Source organism: Anomaloglossus baeobatrachus, assembly GCF_048569485.1.
Source record: "Anomaloglossus baeobatrachus isolate aAnoBae1 chromosome 7 unlocalized genomic scaffold, aAnoBae1.hap1 SUPER_7_unloc_4, whole genome shotgun sequence".
In the NCBI taxonomy this organism is placed as follows: domain Eukaryota; kingdom Metazoa; phylum Chordata; class Amphibia; order Anura; family Aromobatidae; genus Anomaloglossus; species Anomaloglossus baeobatrachus.
The window spans coordinates 284,205-305,944 of record NW_027441818.1 but is presented as its reverse complement, the minus strand read 5'-3'; the positions used below and the strand labels follow the sequence as shown (position 1 = coordinate 305,944).

The 21,740-nt window shown below is 43.3% G+C and overlaps 1 protein-coding gene across 1 annotated transcript in view; it reads right to left on the bottom strand.

Annotated features, from left to right (window-relative positions):
• LOC142259433 (NEDD8-conjugating enzyme UBE2F) overlaps positions 1-21,740 on the bottom strand; it is a 314,423-nt gene that overhangs the window by 20,668 nt on the left and 272,015 nt on the right. Inside the window, exon 8 of the mRNA XM_075331845.1 lies at positions 15,511-15,573. Coding sequence (XP_075187960.1) covers positions 15,511-15,573 — 63 coding nt within the window. The remainder of the gene's footprint in view (positions 1-15,510; positions 15,574-21,740) is intronic.

The following is a 21,740-nucleotide window of genomic DNA, read 5'->3' as shown; positions in this document are numbered from 1 at the left end:
TACACTTCAACTGTGACAGACCGAATAAAAAAAATCCAGAAAAATCACATTGTATGATTTTTAAATAATTAATTTGCATTTTATTGCATTAAATAAGTATTTGATACAATAGAAAAAGAGAACTTCATATTAGGTACAGAAACCTGTGTCTGCAATTACAGGGGTCAGTTGTTTCCTGTAGTTCTTGACCAGGTTTGCACACACTGCAGAGGGGATTTTGGCCCTCTCCTCCATACAGATCTTCTCTAGATCTTTCAGGTTTTGGGGCTGTCACTGGACAACATTGGGTTTCAGCTCCCTCCAAAGAGTTTCTATTAGGTCTCGGTTCCTCTTGCGTTTTGCACGGATGAGTGCAATCCGATAAATCATTGGATTGCTCTGACTTTAGTGCAGAGTCAGAGCAATCCAATATAAGTCATTGTCCATCTGTGATTGTTTTCTCATGCCATAGCGGCATGCGGAATAAATCGAAGCATGCTACGTTTGGCAGCGAGTCTCAGCTCACCCCCCCCCATACAAGTCTATGGGAGCGTGTGAAACATCACACAGCACTCGCAAGTACTCCGAATGCAGTGCGATGTACGCAGAGACAGGCAGAGGAGGAGACAGTGCTCCCTCCCCTCTTCTCTGTAGCTGTGACCCGATCACAAGATCGCATCGCAGTCGCATGACCCTCGGTTGACGCTCGCAAGGTCATTAGCATATCACTTCCGATGCTCTCACATTGGAAGCTATACGCAAGTAGGACCGTGCCCTTAGGATCACGTCTGGAGACTGGCGAAGCCACTCCAGGATCTGGAAATGCTTCTTACAGAGCCACTCCTTAGTTGCCCTAATTGTGTTTTGGGTTTTTGTTATGCTGCAAGACCCCGCCAAGATCCATCTCAAATGCTTTTACGCTAAGTTCACAAGTCACAAGTCTGGGAATAATCCATTAGAATGGATGCATAAGCAAAAAAGTTGTGCAAAGACTACCTTGTCAGTTTTGAAAAAATAGATTTTTGCAGAATTAGTTTTTTTTAGATGGGAGTCCATGGAAAATGGATCTGTTAACTGATTGCTAATTTTCCATTAAAAAATCCCAAAAAAGGGATCCTGCAAAATTCATTTTTTTCAAAACTGACAAAGTTGTGTTTGCACAATTTTTTTACCAGCGGATTTCTGCTGGATCCATTCTAATGGATGATTACTGGACATGTGAACTTAACAGTGGCACCACATCTGACCAAATACTGAATGCGTGAACGTGGCCTTACTGAGAGAAGGAGGTAGTTGGCCAAAAAGTCCCCATCCATCCTCCATTTAATACGGTGCAGTCATCCTGTCTCCTTTGCTGAGAAGCACCCTGAAAGTTTGATAATTCCACCCCCATGCTTCATGGTTGGGATGGTGTTTTTGGGATTGTACTCACCCTTCTTCCTCCAAACACGACATATGGACTTGATACCAAAAAGTTCTATTTTCGTATCATCTGACAACATGACCTTCTCTAATGTCGCCTCTGGATCATCCAGATGGTCATTGTGAAACTTCAAATGGGCCTGCTCATGAGCTGGCGTGAGCGTGCCCTGCAGGAATTTAATCCATGACTGCATAGTGTGTTACTAATGATAATCTTTGAGATTGTGGTCTCAGCTTTCTTCAGGTCATTGACTAGGTCCTCCCGTGTAGTTCGGGGCGGATTCCTGACTCAGAATTACCCTTACCCCACGAGGTGAGATCATGCATGGAGTAGAGCCCCATACTAAGTAAGGTTGACAGTCATCTGGTGTTTCTTCCATTTTAGAATAATTGCGCCAACAGTTGTCTTTTCACCAACCTGTTGCCTATTGTCCTGCCGCCCAACCCAGCTTTGTGTAGGTCTACAATTTTGTCCCTGCTGTCCTTAGACAGCTCTTTGGTCTTGGCCATGGTGGAGAGATTGGAGTGTAATAGAGTGTGTGTGTGTGTGTGTGTGTGTGTGTGTGTGTGTGTGTGTGTGTGTGTGTGTGTGTGTGTGTGTGTGTGTGTGTGTGTGTGTAGGTATCTTTTATACAGGTAAAAAGTTCAAACAAGTGCAGATAATACAGGTAATGAGTGCAGAGTAGGAGGGCTTCTTAAAGAAGAAATAACAGGTCTGTGAGAGCCATAATTCTTGCTGGTTGGTAGGTGATCAAATATTTATTTCATGCAATAAAATGCAAATTAATTATTTAAAAATCATTCAATGCGATTTTCGGGATTTTTTTTTTACTCTGTCACAGTTGAAGTGTACCTGCAATAAAAATTAGATCTCTCCATTATTATTATTATATATTATTATTCTTTGTATGTGGGAAAACTTGCAAAATCAGCAGTGTATCAAATACTTATTTTCTCCACTGTATACATACTGTTGGTATATGGTGGAAATTGCACACACAATACAATAAAATGCAATACAGTTATCTAGCTTGTCACTTCACTGGTCAATGACCATACAGATTGGTGATGAAAGCTTCAATTTTCTTTCTGGATGTTATTCTTCTTTTAAGGTTGGATTTACACAAGATTTTTTTGTAGCAATTTTTAAGCCAAAACCAGGAGTGGATTCAAATAATATGGGAATACCAGAAAGCTCTGGCACTTCTTACTGGACCTACTTCTAGCTTTAGCTTAAAAATTGCATCAAATATTGTATATGGCCCTAACTATTCCAAGTGATTAGAGGTTCTGCCTCGTTTCAAGATGGAGACCTATGATGTGGGTTCTGAGCAAATATCTGGCTTCCCGATGTTGCTCCTGCTCTCACATCATGAGTTTCAAACATAGGATGGTTAGGTGTTTATGTATATTACAGCTGAGCAAAGAGATTTTCAGGACTCGGCCTGGGTCAGTGGCCATATTGGTATGACTAGTCACTTGCTGTGCTACTGGATTAAAGTCATGGTAGCCTCCTCCTATGTGCTGGCATCTCTGTTGCTTCTTCCAAAAAGTAGTTCTGACACAACATCAAGCAAATGGTCTCAGAACAAGGTGCAAATCCAATTCAGACATTAATCTGGTCCACTATGGATATAATCCAAAAGCAGCAGCACAGCATCATTGAGTGAAAAAAAAATAAAAATAGATGCACGTACATATCCAAATAGTAACGTTTCAGCTCCTCCTGAAACCTTTGCCTAGCTTCAGAAAGGCTCCGGGAGGAACTGAAATATTGCTATATTTTCGGACAAAATTTTATATACACACACATACCTCAACATTCAATTTGCAACACCAAGAAGGACAAGTCAGAGGAACCGAAACATTGCTCTATTTTCACACACACAAACACACACACACACACACACACACACACACACACACACTCCTCAACATTGAAACTGAACTACCAAGAAGGAAAAGTGATGGACTTCTGAAAACAAACAGGATCGGGAAAAAAAGTGAAAAAAAACCCCCTTTCAAAACATCTCAATTTATTCTGTATCAAGTATGAGCGCCATGATATCTACACGTCTTGGCATGTCTGGGAGGTTTGTATGTTGTGGACAACATGTGCCATAAGCATAACGTTTATTAGAACGTTTTTAAAAATGCAGAAATGCAAAACATAGAAAAGAGTATACCGTATTTTTCGCTTTATAAGACGCACTTTTCCTCCCAAAAATTTGAGAGGAAAATGGGGGGTGCGTCTTATAAAGCGAATATAGCAGTACCCAGTACCTGGGGGTCCTGTCTGTGCGGTGATCGGGCGGCCGGGTGCCTGTGGCTGCGTGCAAGCGGCTGGGTACCTGTGCTTGCGTGCGGTGGCAGCCGGGTACCCGTGGCTGTGTGCGGGCGGCGTCTTTGTGCGGGCGGCGTCTTTGTGCGGGCAGCGGCCGGGTGCTGTGTGTGGGCGGTGGCTGTGTGCAGGCGGCGGCTGTGTCCAGGCGGCGGTCGGCGGCCGGGTGCTGTGTGCAGGCGGCGGCTGTGTCCAGGCGGCGGTCGGCGGCCGGGTGCTGTGTGCAGGTGGCGGCTGTGTCCAGGCGGTGGCCGGGTGCTGTGTGCGGGCGGCGGCTGTGTCCAGGCGGCGGTCGGCGGCCGGGTGCTGTGTGCGGGTGGCGGCTGTGTACAGGCGGCGGTCGGCGGACGGGTGCTGTGTGCGGGCGGCGGCTGTGTCCAGGCGGCGGTCGGCGGCCGGGTGCTGTGTGCAGGCGGCGGTCGGCGGCTGTGTGCGGGCGGCAGCTGTGTGCAGGCGGCGGTCGGCGGCTGTGTGCGGGCAGCGGCCGGGTGTTGTGTGCGGTTGCGGACGGGGGCTGTGTGCGGGCAGCGGCCGGGTGCCTGTGCGGGCGGCAGATGGCTGCCGCCCGCACGCAAGCACAGGTACCCGGCCGCTTGCACGCTGGGTGGGCGGCCAGCCTGCTGGCTGCCACTCTGTGCTTGCGGGGCGGGCGGCTGTGCAGCAACTTACCCAGTTTGTCCGCGGTCCCAGTTTCAAATGATGGCAGCGGGCGCGTGCGCAGATGGAGCCCTTGGATGAGAGCTCCATCTGCGCAGGCGCCATTATTTGAACCGGGACCGCGGACACTGGGACACTCACTGCAGCGGCCTGCTGCATGACTAACCCGCCGTCGCCGACGCTGCTGCTGCCGCCACCACCACCACGGGCCCCGCGGCTCCTACCACCATGGATCCCCCGGCTCCTGCCACCCCGGACGCCGCTGCCACTGACCCGCCGTGCCTGCCAGCAAATCCGCTGCCTCCTGTGACCCCGCTTCACCACCACTGCTGCCCCCCTCCGGTAAGAGAACACCGGATTATAAGATGGACCCCATTTTTCTTTTTTTTTTTACCTTTTTTTATGTCTAAGTTTGGGGTGCGTCTTATAATCCGGTGCGTCTTATAAAGCGAAAAATACGGTATACGTAACAAGTGACAATGTGGTTATTCACTAAGGTGCAGCAAGTAACATGAGATACAAAAATACATCGTTGTCAGGAAATAGAGACCACAGTAGGTTTACATTCTAGATATCTTCAAATAATAGAAATAACATTGTCAGTAAAAAAGTACATAACCCTAAAAAACACACATGAAGAAACCCCCTGATACTCCTGAATGATTGGTGAAAAATACTGATTAATTATTAATATCAATAGTCACAGTACAGAAATTAGAAACGCATAGTATTTTACCCAGATATTGCTGTAAGTATTGGAGAAAGGGGGGTCCCCACGGAAGAGCCTGACAAGCGTATTGCGTGTGCAAAGTACTGCTTTTTCAAGGGGATTGTGGTTATTTTAGTGGTATGTGCTTTTTGAGTGACAAAATGTTAAGTACGGTATATTATTTTGATATATGTGGAATGGAAACATACTGTGGTCTCTATTTACTGATGACAATGTCTTTTTGCAGCTCAAGTTACTAGATACACCCTAACTAATAACCACATTATTGTTGCCTATGTATATACTTTTCTATGTATGCATTTGTGTATTTTTAAAAATGTTCTAATACACCTTGTTTTATGGCACACATGATGTCCACAATACTTTTCCTAATACATACACACAGTGTGCGTATGTATGTATGTATGTATGTATATACACACACACACACACACACATATATACATATACATACATACACACACACACACACACACACACACACACACACACACACACACAGGAGATAAAAAAGTCAGAGAACATCACACAGCTTCCTAAATGTTAAGGTCATGGTGTAGTCCTATGTGATTATATCCTAACATGAGTAAACTAAAAGTATTTTCACCTTATTTCCTAAATTGAATTTATTGTAAAGCGCATAATAAAAATGTAAATGAGATAAATGTAAAAGAACATGGATCAAAATTAGAGAATACTTTAAATTTCAAATGCGGCAATTGCCACTTCTGTCAGCAACATTTGGTTTGTAATCCTACAAAAGTCGGAGCGTTTGTCCACATGGTGAAAAAAATAATTTCTTGGAAAACCAAGTTTGTAGTGTATGTTGTATTTTGCCCATGTGGACGATTTTGCATTGGGAAGACGATCAGACCGATGTATAAATGATTCAAAGAACATTTCAATTCTGTCAGTTCTGGCAAGGGCTCCCCACGGCTCATTGAGCACATACGAGAGGAACATAATGGAAATCCTCTTTGCTTGAGTTTTGCTGGTTTAGTAAGGGTTAATCTACCCCCAAAAGGAGGAGACGTACACAAATTACTTCTCCAAACAGAAGCAAGATTAATTATTAAATATAAAAACACAGGGAAGCCTTGGCCTGAATGACAGAAATCTGTTTTCCTCTGATTTTTTATATTTTTTTTTCTTATCAAAAAATTTTGTGTGTGTTTCTTGGTGTTTTGTTTTTTTTTCTTCCTCTTTCTTGCATGCCTCCATTGACCCTCCTATGTAATTGATCATTGTGAGTCTTCGTAATTGGCAATCCGTGTTTGCTTTTAATTATGCAGCGACGAGGACCGGGTGTTCCTTTTTCGGGGAAGGGTTCAGTCCACTTCCTATGAACCCGTAGAAGCACTTGACTGTACAAAATGGCCGTCGTCCTGGGGAACCTTAACACGGCTTCGCCGCTTCTATTTTTAATACACACCTTTTCATAAAATAAAGCCGAAGTTTTTTTATGCACGCTGGAGTGGAGCAGCTCATTTTTCTCTTCTTCAAATGTGAACACTTTCAGGTATCTGCAAGTTATGGTTTTAATCTGGCACCTGGTGCTAATTTCCTTAATTATTTGACAAACCCGATTTAACTGGAAAGTCTAACTTTCCAGTTTGCACTGACTGCAAAGATGGTGTGTCGTTCCAAAGTGACTGACACCTTCCGGCAGCAGGCTGTCCAGATGAAGGCCAAAGGGGTGACCCCATCAGCCATAGCAAGAGAAGTTGGTTGTTCCAAGTCTGTGATTTCGAGAATATTGCATCTTTACAACATCACAAACTCTTTCAAGTCTCCCAAGAAGGCTGGGCGCCCTTGAAAGACAAATACATGAGAGGACAGGATAGTGCGGAGAAACTCCATGGTTAATAGTTTCCACACTGCAGCTGGAATTGCTCGCCAGTTCAGCATTGAACAGGTAAGAATCTGTATCATCATACAAGTTTAAGAACATTTGGACTGAAAACCCACTCTACAGTGAGAAAACCTCTCATTAGCAGAAAGAATCAAAAGGCTAGACTCATGTTTGGTGAGGAGCATGTTGCGTGGAAAGAGGAGAAGTGGTCCACAGTTCATTGATGAAAGCAAGTTTAATTTATTTGGGTCTGATGGGTAACATTATGTGTGTCAACAAACTGGGGAAAGACTGAAACCAAAATATGTTGAGAAGTCAGTGAAAGGTGGTGGAGAAAGTGTCATGGTTTAGGGAATGTTTTCTGCAGCAGGAGTTGGAGCAGATGCCGGATTAACACCAGAACCTGCAGGTATCTGAAAGTATTCTCTAATTTTGATCAGTGTTCTTTTTCATTTATCCCATTTAAATTTTTATTATGTGCTTTAGAATAAATAAAAATCAAGAAATAAACTTAAAATACTGTTAGTTTACTCATGTTAGGATATGATCACATAGGCCTACACAAACACCTCAACATTTAGAAAATAGTGTGTTCTCTAATTTTGATCTCCAGTGTATATACAGCGGGTGAAATAAATACCAGTTGTCACCATTTTTGTAAGTAAATATATTTCTAAAAGTGCTATCGACATAAATTTCTTACCAGATGTCGGTAGGAACTCACCCAATCCACACAGTCAAAGAAATGAAACTACAGATGTTCATTAATTATGTTATGTGTAGTAATTAAGGTCAAGCCAGGGTCCAGAACTGAACTTTATCTAAAATTCAGCTCAACCGAAACGTCAACAGATTCGCTCATCTCTACTAATGGCCAATAAAAAGGTGTCTCATTACCAAGATGCCACACAAGAAACATATCATAATGGGTAAAACCAGGGAGTTGTCTCAAGACCTTCGCAACCTTATTGTTGCAAAATATACTGATGCATTGGTTACAGAAGACGTTCTAAACTATTGAAGGTTCTAGCGAGCACTAAAGTGGAGAGAACATTATTTTCACCATAAACTGGCCACGACAAGGTGCTCCACATAATACATTTCACTCCTCTGTCTGAAATAGTATCAGAAGAGTTGTCCAAGAGCCAATGACCACCTGTAGAGAGCTACAGAAAGACCTGGAATCAGGAGGTACAATTGTTCCAAAGAAAACAATAAGTGATGAACTCAAACGCCACGGTGTTCTGATTCAGGGACCGAGGAGGATCAAAAAATGCGGAAACCCAAAATGTAACCAGAGTGGCTGGAACCTTAGACTGCAGACCTAATCCTGACACACTACTAGAAGTAGCCGTGGGACGATCCTACGATTACCTAGTCGTCTCGACACAGCCGTAGAACTAAATATTCTTACAGATAGAAATATAAGAAAAGCTAATCTGCCTCGGAGAAATCCCCAAAGATATAGATCGCCCCCCACACATGTAAAGACTACGGTGATCTAGGAAAACACAATACAAAAGCTAGAAAACAGATTCAGCAAAGATGAGGCCCAAACTATCTTTATAGGAAAGGATAGGAAAGAGCACTGTCTGCAGCCGTAAAAACCCTACAAAATCTCAGCACGCCTGACATGGAAAAACCCTGAGACCACACTGTCTCTACCCACTATATAAGTACGCTGATATTACTGTGATCCAAAAAAACTAATATAGATGAGGGACTGAATTTAATACCAAGCATAACAAAACACAATACATTGCAGAATCATGGAGCTAAATATACACACACTCCCAGCAGGGAATGATCCAATTTCACCAGGAACTCCACACAGGCAAAATAGGAATCAAGCAATAGTATCAAAACAGAAAAAACAACAAGAAAGTGGAAACAATAAGCAGAGGTACAAAGACCAACTTATCTTGAAAGGAGTTCTGGTAGAAAGCAGGGCTGGTTTCAGAACGTCCTTAACACACAGGAAATCAATTGAGCACCGCCAAGGAACAGGATAAAACTACTCAGTTATATAGTCCCAATCTGAAAGGCCTGATTGCCAATCCTCCACAGGTGTGTGGCTCTCATTCCACAAGTCAACTGCACCGCCAGCACTGACCACAAGAGGGAGCCCCAAACTGGAAAATGTATTCACAACACCACGGCCTGAATGCATGCTCACCATATAAGACTCCACAGCTAAAACAAAAAGTATGTTCAAGTGTATTTAAAGTTTGCTCAACATATTTAGAAAAACCTGTGAAATACTTGGAGAATATAGTCTGTTAGTATGAGACCAAAATGTAACTCTTTAGATGTCATAATACACACCATGTTTGGAGGCCAAAAGGCACTACATAACCCCAAAAACACCATACCAACAGTCAAGTTTGGAGGTGGTAACATCATGGTGTGGGGCTGTTTTTCAACATATGGCACTGGCAGACTTCATATGACTGAGGGAAGGATAAATGGACAAATGTACAGAGACCTTGATAAAAAAAGAAAAAAAAATCTACTGCATCTATTAGGATGACGACTTGTGTCTCCAAGCGGTCATCACCAACAAAGGGTTTTATACGAAATATTAAAAGGAATCTGTCACCACTTTTAACCTTTTTAAACTGATATGGACATATAGGTTATAGAATGCTGAAAAAATCCATACCTTTATGTCTCATATCAGAAGCCTTGTGGATAAATCATCTTTTATCACTATGTAAATGAGCTCTTGCAGGTTATGGGGCGGATGCTGCCTGAAAAATAACTCCGCCTCCAGACCTTATTTTAAATAAAAGGGGCAGTGTTACCAGTGTGATGGCGGCTCTCTGCAGAGCAGTGTGTGATTATAACGGACACTGCTGCAGGTGCCGCTCAGCTTCAGCCTCCAGCTTGCAGGCAGACAGTGTTGCAACATTGTTGAAATGAAGCAAGGAGCGTCAAAAAACTCTGCTTGCAAGAAGACACATTTATTTTCTCCTGTTCTGTGTCAGTTACTTGTCTCGCAGTGGTAACGACCCTTTTATTTATAATAATTTTTGGAGGAGGAGTTATCCTCCTGGCAGCAGCCCCATAGCCTGGAAGAGCTCATTTATATAAACTGATAGAAGATTTTTCCACAACAAGGCATCTGATATGAGACATAAAAGGTATGGATTTTTTTTCAGCATTCTAGAAGTTCAAAGTGGTGACAGATTCCCTTTAAATAAATTTCAATAAGAGTGTTCAGTACTTTTTCCCTGTGTCATTTCTCATTATTACACAACTTAATTTATGGACATCTATGGTTTGATTTCTTTGGCTGTGTGGACTGGTTGGGTTGTTATCATCTGGTGAGAAATTAATGTCAATATCGACTTTAGAAAAATATTTACTTAGAAAATTGGTGATGTGTTCAATACTTATTTAATAAACTGTATACATATATACAGTATGAGGGTATATACTGTATGTGGGTATATATCAGATCATGTCTATTTACACTACCCTCATGCTGTTTATGTGATGGGATTGAATGCTATTGACTAAGGCTGCTTTCACACCTCCGGTTTTAGCAGAGCCGGCCAATCTGGCTCTAAAACCTATGCAACGGATGCGGCGACAATACCGCATCCTTTGCATAAGTTTTTGACATGCGGCACGACCGGTTTTTGCCGATTGCGGCACGCTACTGAACATGCGCAGTGGAAAAAAAACGCATGCGGCGGCCAGATGCGGTGTTTGCCGCAGGATGCCGCATGCGGCATCCATAGGCATGCATTGCAAATCGCGCCGCATCGGCCGAATGCGACGCGATGCGTTTTTTTTTTGCCGGACAAAAAAACGTGCCAGGCAGCGTTCCATATGGCCGCCGCATTGGCTAAATCTGCCGCATGCGGCAAAAAACGGACGGAACGCAAGCCCATACGGCACAATCCGGCACTAATGTAAGTCTATGCAAAAAAACCCGCAACAGGCGACAAAAAAAACCTGTTGCGGTTTTTCTGCAAAGCGCCGGATTGTGCCGCACAGGAAAAAACGGATGTGTGAAAGCAGCCTACGAGAGAGACTGACATATCTGTGTTCATTTATTAAAAAACAAACATGAATTTTATGAAAATAAGGAGACATGTTACCACATTTTTTGTTTTGGGTGCGCAGTCAGGGAATTAAAATGCCACAGTTATCATTAGAATTGCCCGAGCTTGTAATTGTAGTGACAAATGAAACATTTACAGTGGGTACGGAAAGTATTCAGACCCCTTTAAATTTTTCACTTTGTTTCATTGCAGCCATTTTGTAAATTCAAAAAAGTTCATTTTTTTCCTCAATGTACACTCTGCACCCCATCATCACAGAAAACCCCCCAGAAATGTAGACATTTTTGCAAATTTATTAAACAAGAAAAACTGAAATATCACATGGTCAAAAGTATTCAGACCCTTTGCTCAGATACTCATTTAAGTCACATGCTGTCCATTTCCTTGTGATCCTCCTTGAGATGGTTTTATTCCTTCATTGGAGTCCAGCTGTGTTTAATTAAACTGATAGGACTTGATTTGGAAAGCCACACACCTGTCTCTATAAGACCACACAGCACATGTCACACCAAATGAAATCATGAGGTCAAAGGAACTGCCAAAGGAGCTCAGAGACAGAATTGTGGCAAGGCACAGATCTGCCCAAGGTTACAAAAGAATTTTTGCAGTGCTCAAGGTTCCTAAGAGCACAGTGGCCTTCATAATCCTTAAATAGAATACCGCATTTTTCGGACCATAAGACGCACTTTTTTCCCCCCAAATGTTGGGGGAAAGTTGGGGGTGCGTCTTATGGTCTGACTATAGGGCTTCGGCCGGGAATGAGGGTGCTGCGGTGGAGCGGGTCATCGGGGGCACGAGCAGGCTGTAGCAGCCTGCTGTGACCACGTGGGCCCGCTCATTACATATGCACGCCCATCTTCCCGCCCATCTCTCAGCACAGAAGCCGGCATTGACAGGTGGGCGAGAGGATGAGCAGGGACGCGCGCATAGTAAAGAGCCGGTCCGCATGATCACCTCTGGCAATTACAGCCTGGAGTGATCATGTGTGGCTGTATTCACTGCTCCCCGCGCGTCATCATCAGCGCGGGGTGCAGTAAATCAGTACATTCTCCCATCCCCATGTGTGGAGCCGTCCCCCTGCAGCATGCGATGTCTTCCTGTCTGTGCCGGTCAGCTGATCTGTGCTGATCAGCTGATCGGCACAGACAGGAAGACATTGCGATGCTGCAGGGGAACGGCTCCACACACACAGGTCAGCGGCGCAGAGAGGAAGATGATCGGTGCTGGAGGGAGTGAGGAAAAGGTGAGTATAAACGTTTATTTTTTTTTCTCTGTGCTATAGGATACAGGCCATATACCAGGATGGTATATGAGCATGATGGGGGCATATAGCAGGATGGGAGTATATGAGCAGGATGGATGGGGGGTATATGAACAGGATGGGGGCATATGAACAGGATGGGGGTATATGAGCAGGATGGATGGGGGGTATATGAACAGGATGGGGGTATATGAACAGGATGGGGGGTATATGAGCAGGATGGATGGGGGGTATATGAACAGGATGGGGGCATATGAACAGGATGGGAGTATATGAGCAGGATGGATGGGGGGGTATATCAATAGGATGGGGGTATATGAGCAGGATGATGGGGGTATATGAGCAGGATGATGGCGGTATATGAGCAGGTTGATGGGGTATATGAGCAGGATGGGGTATATGAACAGGATGGGGTATATGAACAGGATGGGAGTATATGAGCAGGATGGGAGTATATGAGCAGGATGGATGGGGGTATATCAATAGGATGGGGGTATATGAACAGGATGGGGGTACATGAACAGGATGGGGGTACATGAACAGGATGGGGGTACATGAACAGGATGGGGGTACATGAACAGGATGGGGTACATGAACAGGATGGGGTACATGAACAGGATGGGGTACATGAACAGGATGGGGTACATGAACAGGATGGGGTACATGAACAGGATGGGGTACATGAACAGGATGGGGTACATGAACAGGATGGGGTACATGAACAGGATGGGGTACATGAACAGGATGGGGTACATGAACAGGATGGGGTACATGAACAGGATGGGGTACATGAACAGGATGGGGTACATGAACAGGATGGGGTACATGAACAGGATGGGGTACATGAACAGGATGGGGTACATGAACAGGATGGGGTACATGAACAGGATGGGGTACATTAACAGGATGGGGTACATTAACAGGATGGGGTACATTAACAGGATGGGGTACATGAACAGGATGGGGTACATGAACAGGATGGGGTACATGAACAGGATGGGGTATATGAACAGGATGGGGTATATGAACAGGATGGGGTATATGAACAGGATGGGGTATATGAACAGGATGGGGTATATGAACAGGATGGGGGTATATGAGCAGGATGGGGGTATATGAGCAGGATGGGGTATATGAGCAGGATGGGGTATATGAACAGGATGGGGGTATATGAGCAGGATGGATGGGGGAATATGAGCAGGATGGAAGGGGGAATATGAGCAGGATGGAAGGGGGAATATGAGCAGGATGGATGGGGGGTATATCAATAGGATGGGGGTATATGAACAGGATGGGGGTATATGAACAGGATGGGGGTATATGAACAGGATGGGGTATATGAACAGGATGGGGTATATGAACAGGATGGGGTATATGAACAGGTTGGGAGTATATGAGCAGGATGGATGGGGGAATATGAGCAGGATGGATGGGGGGAATATGAGCAGGATGGATGGGGGGAATATGAGCAGGATGGATGGGGGTATATCAATAGGATGGGGGTATATGAACAGGATGGGGGTATATGAACAGGATGGGGGAATATGAGCAGGATGCTGGTATATGAGCAGGATAGGGGTATATGAGCAGGATGGGGGAATATGAGCAGGATGCTGGTATATGAGCAGGATAGGGATATATGAGCAGGATGGGGGTATAAGAGCAGGATGCTGGTATATGAGCAGGATGCTGGTATATGAGCAGGATAGGGGTATATGAGCAGGATGGGGGAATATGAGCAGGATGCTGGTATATGAGCAGGATAGGGGTATATGAGCATGATGGGGGTATATGAGCAGGATGGGGGTTTATAGCAGGATCATATACAAGGCAGGAGGATCATTACCAGGATGGGGTACCTTAGTAGAGAATTTGGGGACATTACCCCCATAACAGTATCAGCAGCAGATCCTCGCCCCATAACAGTGTGTCATGACCACATTTTTTTGCGTAAAGTTTTATTTTCCTATTTTCCTCCTCTAAAACCAGGGTGCGTCTTATAGTCCGGTGCGTCTTATAGTCTGAAAAATATGGTAAGTTTGGGATTACCAAAACTCTTCCTAGACCTGGCCGTCCAGCCAAACTGAGCAATCGTGGGAGAAGAGCCTTGGTGAGAGAGGGAAAGAAGAACCTCAAGATCACTATGGCTGAGCTTCAGAGATGCAGTAGGGAGATGGGAGAAAGTTCCACAAAGTCAACTATCACTGCAGCCCTCCACCAGTCGGGCCTTTATGGCAGAATTGACCAACGGAAGCCTCTCCCAGAATATGAGAAATAGGATTTTCTGGTCTGATGAGACAAAGAACTTTTTGGTGAGAATACTAAGCGGTATGTGTGGAGAAAACCAGGCACTGCTTACCACCTGCCCAATACAATCCGAACAGTGAAACATGTTAGTGGCAGCATCATGTTATGGCAGTGTTGTTCAGCTGCAGGGACAGGACGACTGGTTGCAATTGAAAAAAAGATGAATGCGGCCAAGTAAAGAGATAGCCTGGAAGAAAACCTCTTCCAGAGCGCTCTGGACCTCAGACATGGCTGATGGTTCCCCTTCCAACAAAACAATGACCCTAAGCACACAGCTAAAATATCAAAGGAGTGGCTTCAGAACAACTCTGTGACCATTCTTGACTGGCCCAGCCAGAGCCCTGACCTAAACCCAATTGAGCATCTCTGGAGAGACCTGAAAATGGCTGTTCACCAATCTTCACCATCCAACCTGACGGAACTGGAGAGGATCTGCAAGTAAGAATGGCAGAGGATCCCCAAATCCAGGTTACTGATGACCTATCTTGACACCCAGCTGATCAGCTACTCTAGGTGCCGGTGGCAGCAGCCTGTGGCAGTAAATGCTCAGTCTTCGGATAGTGGCCGAGGCCGGGTACAACACATCCGCCCAGATGTGCAGTAGCTGTCCGCTGCCACTATAAGACTACGTAGCAGCTCTGGAACTGAGTATTTCCGGCTACAGGCTGCTGCCACCAGCACTGAAAACAGCTGATTGGCGGGGTGCCGGACCCTGGTCGATCTGACATTTATCCATCTGACATTCCTAAGGATAGACCATTAATTTAAAAGTAGTGGACAACCCCTTTAAATATACGTCAATTCTCCAGTCATTTGATGCCTTACCGTTCAGAGGATTAATAAAATAAGGACAGGATGAGGGTGACACTTCAGGAACAGGACCCTTACCTTATCTCTCAAATGGTGTTCTGCTGCCTCAATGTTCAAAGGATCATCAAAATTTAATAGATCCTACAGGTACAAAGAAAATATTTGACAAAGAGATAGAGAGGTTACACAAAATAGGATTGCATATGACACACATTCTGCTTTGGCAAAGTCTCCTGAACTATTGTCAAATAAGGTTGAGATTTTACATTACAAATCGTTCCCAGCTGTAAATGTGCCTGCAGAGCGTTACGCAGAGATGCACATTACCACTTGTTTCTGACATGAAATCATAACATGTTGCTGCTAGGAACAATGTACCTCTCATAAAACAGACAGCCCAACTCCATGAAATGAAGACATAAGAGCTGTAGTCAAACAGGAGCATGGTCACACCAAGACCAGGTAGTGGTAGGACTGCAGGTCCGGACTATGCAGCATATGAAGGAACGGTTAGATACCATTTAGCCTGGAGTGAGCCACGTATGTTCCTTTTTCTGCAATGGCTGCGTTTAAAAGGTCTTCCGACCCCTTCCGGTTAGCAGTTAGGTCACAGCAGCGGCCATTGTTTGGCTGCTGTCACCACATGCAGCCGGAATAAACATACAAAAAATTCCGGAGATTGGTCAATTGTTGCAGAATGTGTTGCCCACTTGAAATTATTTTTTTTTCTTAGCTGTTGGAAAACTCTGCAATAATTCCCTTAATGAAAAACTGTTTTATTGGTATTCTACTACTACCTCTATTAAAAATAAAAATCCAATTTTCTTCCAGTTGGCTGATTTGCATTCCTCTCAGTTGGGAATTATTTGGAGGATTTCTTAGTGAAGGACCATTTACTGGTCTATCTTATGTATATGCTTGTATTTCGTCTCTAAAAAATGTAATTAATTCAATAAACCCTTTATTGTCCATACAGTGGGGAAAATAAGTATTTGATACACTGCCGACTTTTAAAGTTTTCCCACCTACAAAGATTGGAGAGGTCTGTCATTTTTATCGTAGGTTCACTTCAACTGTGACAGATAGAATAAAAAAAAAATCCAGAAAATCACAATGTATGATTTTTAAATTAATTGCCATTTTATTGCATGAAATAAGTATTTGATCACCTACCAACTGTCAGAAATTCTTATAGACCTGTTATTTTTTCTTTAAGAAGCCCTCCCACTCTGCACTCATTACCTGTATTAATTTCACCCGCTTGAACTTGATACCTGTATAATAGACACCTGTCCACACAATCAATCACACTCTAACCTCTCCACCATAGCCAATAGCAAAGAGCTGCCTAAGGGCACCAGGGACAAAATTATAGGCTTGCACAAAGCTGGGATCGGCTACAGGACAATAGGCAAGCAGCTTGGTGAGAAGGCAACAACTGTTGGTGCAATTATTAGAAAATTGAAAAAACACAAGATGACTCAATTTTCCTTTATCTGAGGCTCCATGCAAGAACTCTCCTTGTGGGGTAAGGATGATTCTGAGAAATGTCAGGAATCAGCCCAGAACTACACAGGAGGACCTGGTCAATGACCTGAAGAGAGCTGGGACCACAGTCTGAAAAGTTAGTTAGTAACACAGTAAGCCAGCATGGATTAAAGTTCTGCAGGGCACGCAAGGTCCTATAGCTCATGCCAGAACCTGCTCAGACCCGTTTGAAGTTTGCCAATGACTATCTGGATGACCCAGAGGAGGCAGGGGAGAAGATCATGTGGTCAGATGAGACCAAAATAGAACTTTTTGGTATCAATTCCACTCGCCATGTTTGAAGGAAGACTAAGGATGAGTACAACCTCAAGAACACCATCCCAACCGTGAAGCATGGTGGTGGAATCATCATACTTTGTGGGTGCTTTTCTGCAAAGGGGAAAGGACGACTGCACCATATTGAAGGGAGGATGGATGGGGTCATGTATCGCAAGCTTTTGTCCAACAACCCCCTTCCCTCAGTAAGAGCATTAAAGATGGATCGTGGCTGGGTCTTCCAGCATGACAATGACCTGAAACATAGCCAAAGTAACTAAGGAGCGGCTACGTAAGAAGCATTTCAAGGTCCTGGAGTGGCCTAGCCAGTCTCCAGACCGGATCCCAATAGAAAATGTTCGTAGGGAGCTGAAACTCAATGTTGCCCAGCGACAGCCCCAAAACCTGAAAGATCAGGAGAACATCTGTATGGAGGAGTGGGCCAAATTCCCTGCTGCAGTGTGTGCAAACTTGGTCAAGAACTACAGGAAACATCTGACCTCTGTAATTGCAAACAAAGGTTTCTGTACTAAATATTATAAATAAAAGTTCAGTTTTTTTATTTTATCAAATACTTATTTCATATAACAAAATACAAATTAATTATTTAAAAATCATACAATGTGATTTTCTGGATTTTTTTTTATTCTGTCTGTCCCAGTTGAGGTTTACCTACGATAAAAATTATAGACCTCTCCATTTTTTGTAGGTGGGAAAACTTACAAAAACAGCAGTGTATCAAATATTTTCCCAACTGTGTATGAAGCATTATTAGGCTACGTTTCCATGATGTGCGTTTGGTGAGTGTTGATGTTCCAGAATTTCTACACCATTTCTGTACTTGTATTATATAAATAAGGTTAATTGATTTTATCATTGCGTTGTGTGTTTTTTTTTTTACATATGCTTTTATCACATTTGTGGCGCTGTGGTTTTGGTCTCTTTTTGGTGTCTCATGCTTTCTTTTGATACCTCCTGGTACTTGGCTATGACAAAACTTTATTGTTATAATTAGATTCAGATTACATTACAGATTTTTTTATGTGTTTCTGGAACTGTAAGATACTGCGTTTTTAACGCAGAGAAAATGCGAGGAATGAAGCATCAAAAACTCACTAAAAGCTCATCGTGGGAACATAGCCATATACATTTTTTTGCAATGTCACTGTCATATAAAGGCAAAACGGCACAGTTTTTCCAGAAATTGCTGTAAATCTGCTATGCACTGGCTATAAAAAGTGCTGTTGATCAAGATCATGCTGCATTGAACTGTAAACTTCAGGATGTCTCCAGTAAGGCAAAACGTGCCACCTCAAATCCAGTCTGAATTCTCTACGTAGAGTATAAACATGGCACTCCTGTGTTCGGTGCCAAAGTGAGATTCTATACCATAATTGAAAATAGAACATGGCACTTAAAATTCTGTGCACATGCAATTTAAGTGCAAGTAATCCAATCTATAAATGTAGAAGTTTCAGTCAACACATGACCTTCATCAGTAACGAGTATTGCAGTTGTGCAAGATACAGGAAGTGGTGACGCTGTAGAGTAACAGCATCTGCGGCAGCACAGAATAGCGCAATGTCTATATTTATATTTTGGATTGCTTCCACTTAATAAATTGTATCTACACAGAATTTTGAGTGCCAAGTTCTATTTTCAATGAATTATCAACTACATTGCTACATTGAAAATGATGGAGCTGGGGATCATCCTTTCCGTGGAATTTCCTTTGTTGTGTATCTCCACTATTATGGAATATAGGACATTCTACTGCTCCATGAGAACTTCTCATATTAATTTGCACATTGGACTTTGGATTCCCCTTATTTGACTACTATATTATGTGAAATGTTCATCTTTTTCGGGCGCTAGATCAAGCTCCGCCTTATTCTGTCATGTGATGTTGTCAAGTGTTACATCCTATTTGGTTACCCATCCTCTGTGTGTGCCTCCCCCTGTATGCGCGGTGGGACTGCGCCTTCCTCCTTGCTGACGCGACCGCTGTCACTACCGGCGGGTGCGCATGCGTGGGATATGGGTGACGCGTCCCTGTTCCCATTCGTGCGCTCCCTCGCCTGACGGCACTCGCGTCAATGATGGGGCGGGCCTGGCTGCATCGCTCGTCACGTGTGAGGGGGGGTACACCCGGAAGTAAGGAACAAGCGGGCACTTCAAAACCTCTGATTTGGATGCCTTTGGATATCACCTCTTGTCTCTGACGACGCCCTAACCACATGGGTATTTACTTTTGGCAAAACGTACGTAGGATGGTCTGGGGGCATCATCATGGGGGGATCCCCTAATTTGGGGACAAATCTCTGTTGCACTTAGCACTTTACCATATGCATCTTGATATATACCCTTATGGATAGTATGATTCATATGCTCATTTGCCACTGTGTGCACTTTTTGAACGTTTTATGATTATTATGTGTTCAGTTTACATGCTGTCCTCTCCAGTCTGGGGCAATTGTTTAAACATTGGTTTTGCACTTAATAACTACATTGTGCTATACTAATATTCCATCTCTGGCATATGGGTGCTTGCATATTTTGATACTATCATTGTCCCCACACTCAGGGGTTAATCTCCCTTTCCATGCTGTTTTTAATGTCATTTTTAATCATAGCCTATTTCTTCGTGTGTGTTCTTTTGTAATTTGCATTGCTCAATAAATATTTGTCAGATTTTGCACCATATATTACTCCCTTTCTCCTGTATTTTATTTATGCTATGGAGTAGGTGCTGGCTACGGATCGTCCCCCTTTCTGGGGCATCCGTAGACCTACATCGTCATAGATGGTTATGAGGAATATTATATACATTGACTAAAAGCCTATAAATATAAAAGGCGTGTCTAAGGCAATGTGCACATGACATCTTTTACAGACAGGCTCAACCTGAAAAATTACTAAAAAAAGCAAAAAGAATAAACAAATGCAGAATAATGTAAATATTTCTTGCTGTACGTGCAAGCTTCACAAGGATGGTGGCCTTTTCGCTCCTGGTGGCACTTCCACGGGTCCTGGCTTCTAAAGCCAGGACCTGTGGAAGCACCACCGGGCGCGAACGGCTGCCATCCTTGTGAAGCTTGCATCCGACCGCTGACCCATTTTTTAAGAATATGAAAGTGTTTTTTTTTTTTAATAAGGTGAGTGCCACTCCATGTTTTCTTCTTTTTTCTAAGTTTTATGGATAGGGACTGTTTATTAACGTGAGCACCATCTGTTTACTACTAGGAGTGATCACAGAAACCAATATGCATGATTGCTGCAGAGAAACACTAGACCGTAGTGCGGAACCGCTCTCTGTTTTTGCTATAATCTTAGAGAAGAGTGTCTGAAGATGCTCCAAATCATGCAACATGAGCAGCTAGGATAATTGATGAATTGTGAGACTGGCTAGTTTATGCCATCTACAAAATAGGAGTAGTAAATGAACCTTCATATATTCTTTAGAAAATATGTTTAATTCTTATGCCAGTGAGAAATATTTGCCAGAAAAACATATTAAACACCAATGGTATATGGCTAAATTAGTAACTCTAAGGGTGCAGTTAGATGGCCGTATAAATCGAAGCAAGATCATATCACAATGCTCAGAGTGGCTGGTGGAAAATGAAAAAAAAAGAAAAAAAAATGTTATTCCATGTTTTCTATTCTATTAAGTCTGTGATATCATCTCAGTGTGGCCCGATTTTTCCACAGACATATAGACTGAGTACCATCAGATTCTTGTGTATGTACACTGCCTTATTGATTAAGGTTGGTCTGAGTGCCATCCGATTTGTTTGCAGATAGCACTCGGACCGAAAATATGGTTGTCTGCACAAGTCCTCAAAGTGGATATTTAAGTCTAACGCTCTGCTTCAGTTAAAAGGGTGTTGCTAGACTCACAACCTATCCATAGGATAGGTGAAAAACGACTGAGAGGCCAAGACTCAAAATTGATTGGAGTGGCCTTCACTCATCCGGAGTAAGAGTTATTTGCAGTCATTGGGAACTAACAGGACTTCCCGTCCCAGCAATCAGACACATCACCTATTCTAGTAGATGAAAAAACTTGGCACTCAAGATAAATGTGAATAGTGGTCTTTTATTGAGAACAACTTGTAGGACCAGCACAAGCACAGACGTTTCGGTCTGTTTTCAGAAGGTTTTTAACCAAAACGTCTGTGCTTGTGCTGGTCCTACAACACAGGAGCTCTGCTGAGCCACTCCTGTTCTTGACCTGCGCCAGACACTTTATCTTGCCAAGAACAATGGGATCAACAGTCAAAAATGGGATATGACGGATCCTTATTTCTCCCATCATCATCTACAAGTGCATCTCAATAAATTAGAATATCATCAAAAATGTATTTAAGTAATTCAATACAAAAAGAAAAACACATCATATAGAGTCATTACAAACAGTGATCTATTTTGTTGATGATTATGGCTTACAGACAATGAAAACCCAAAAGTCATTATCTCAGAAAATCTGAATAATTACCACAAAA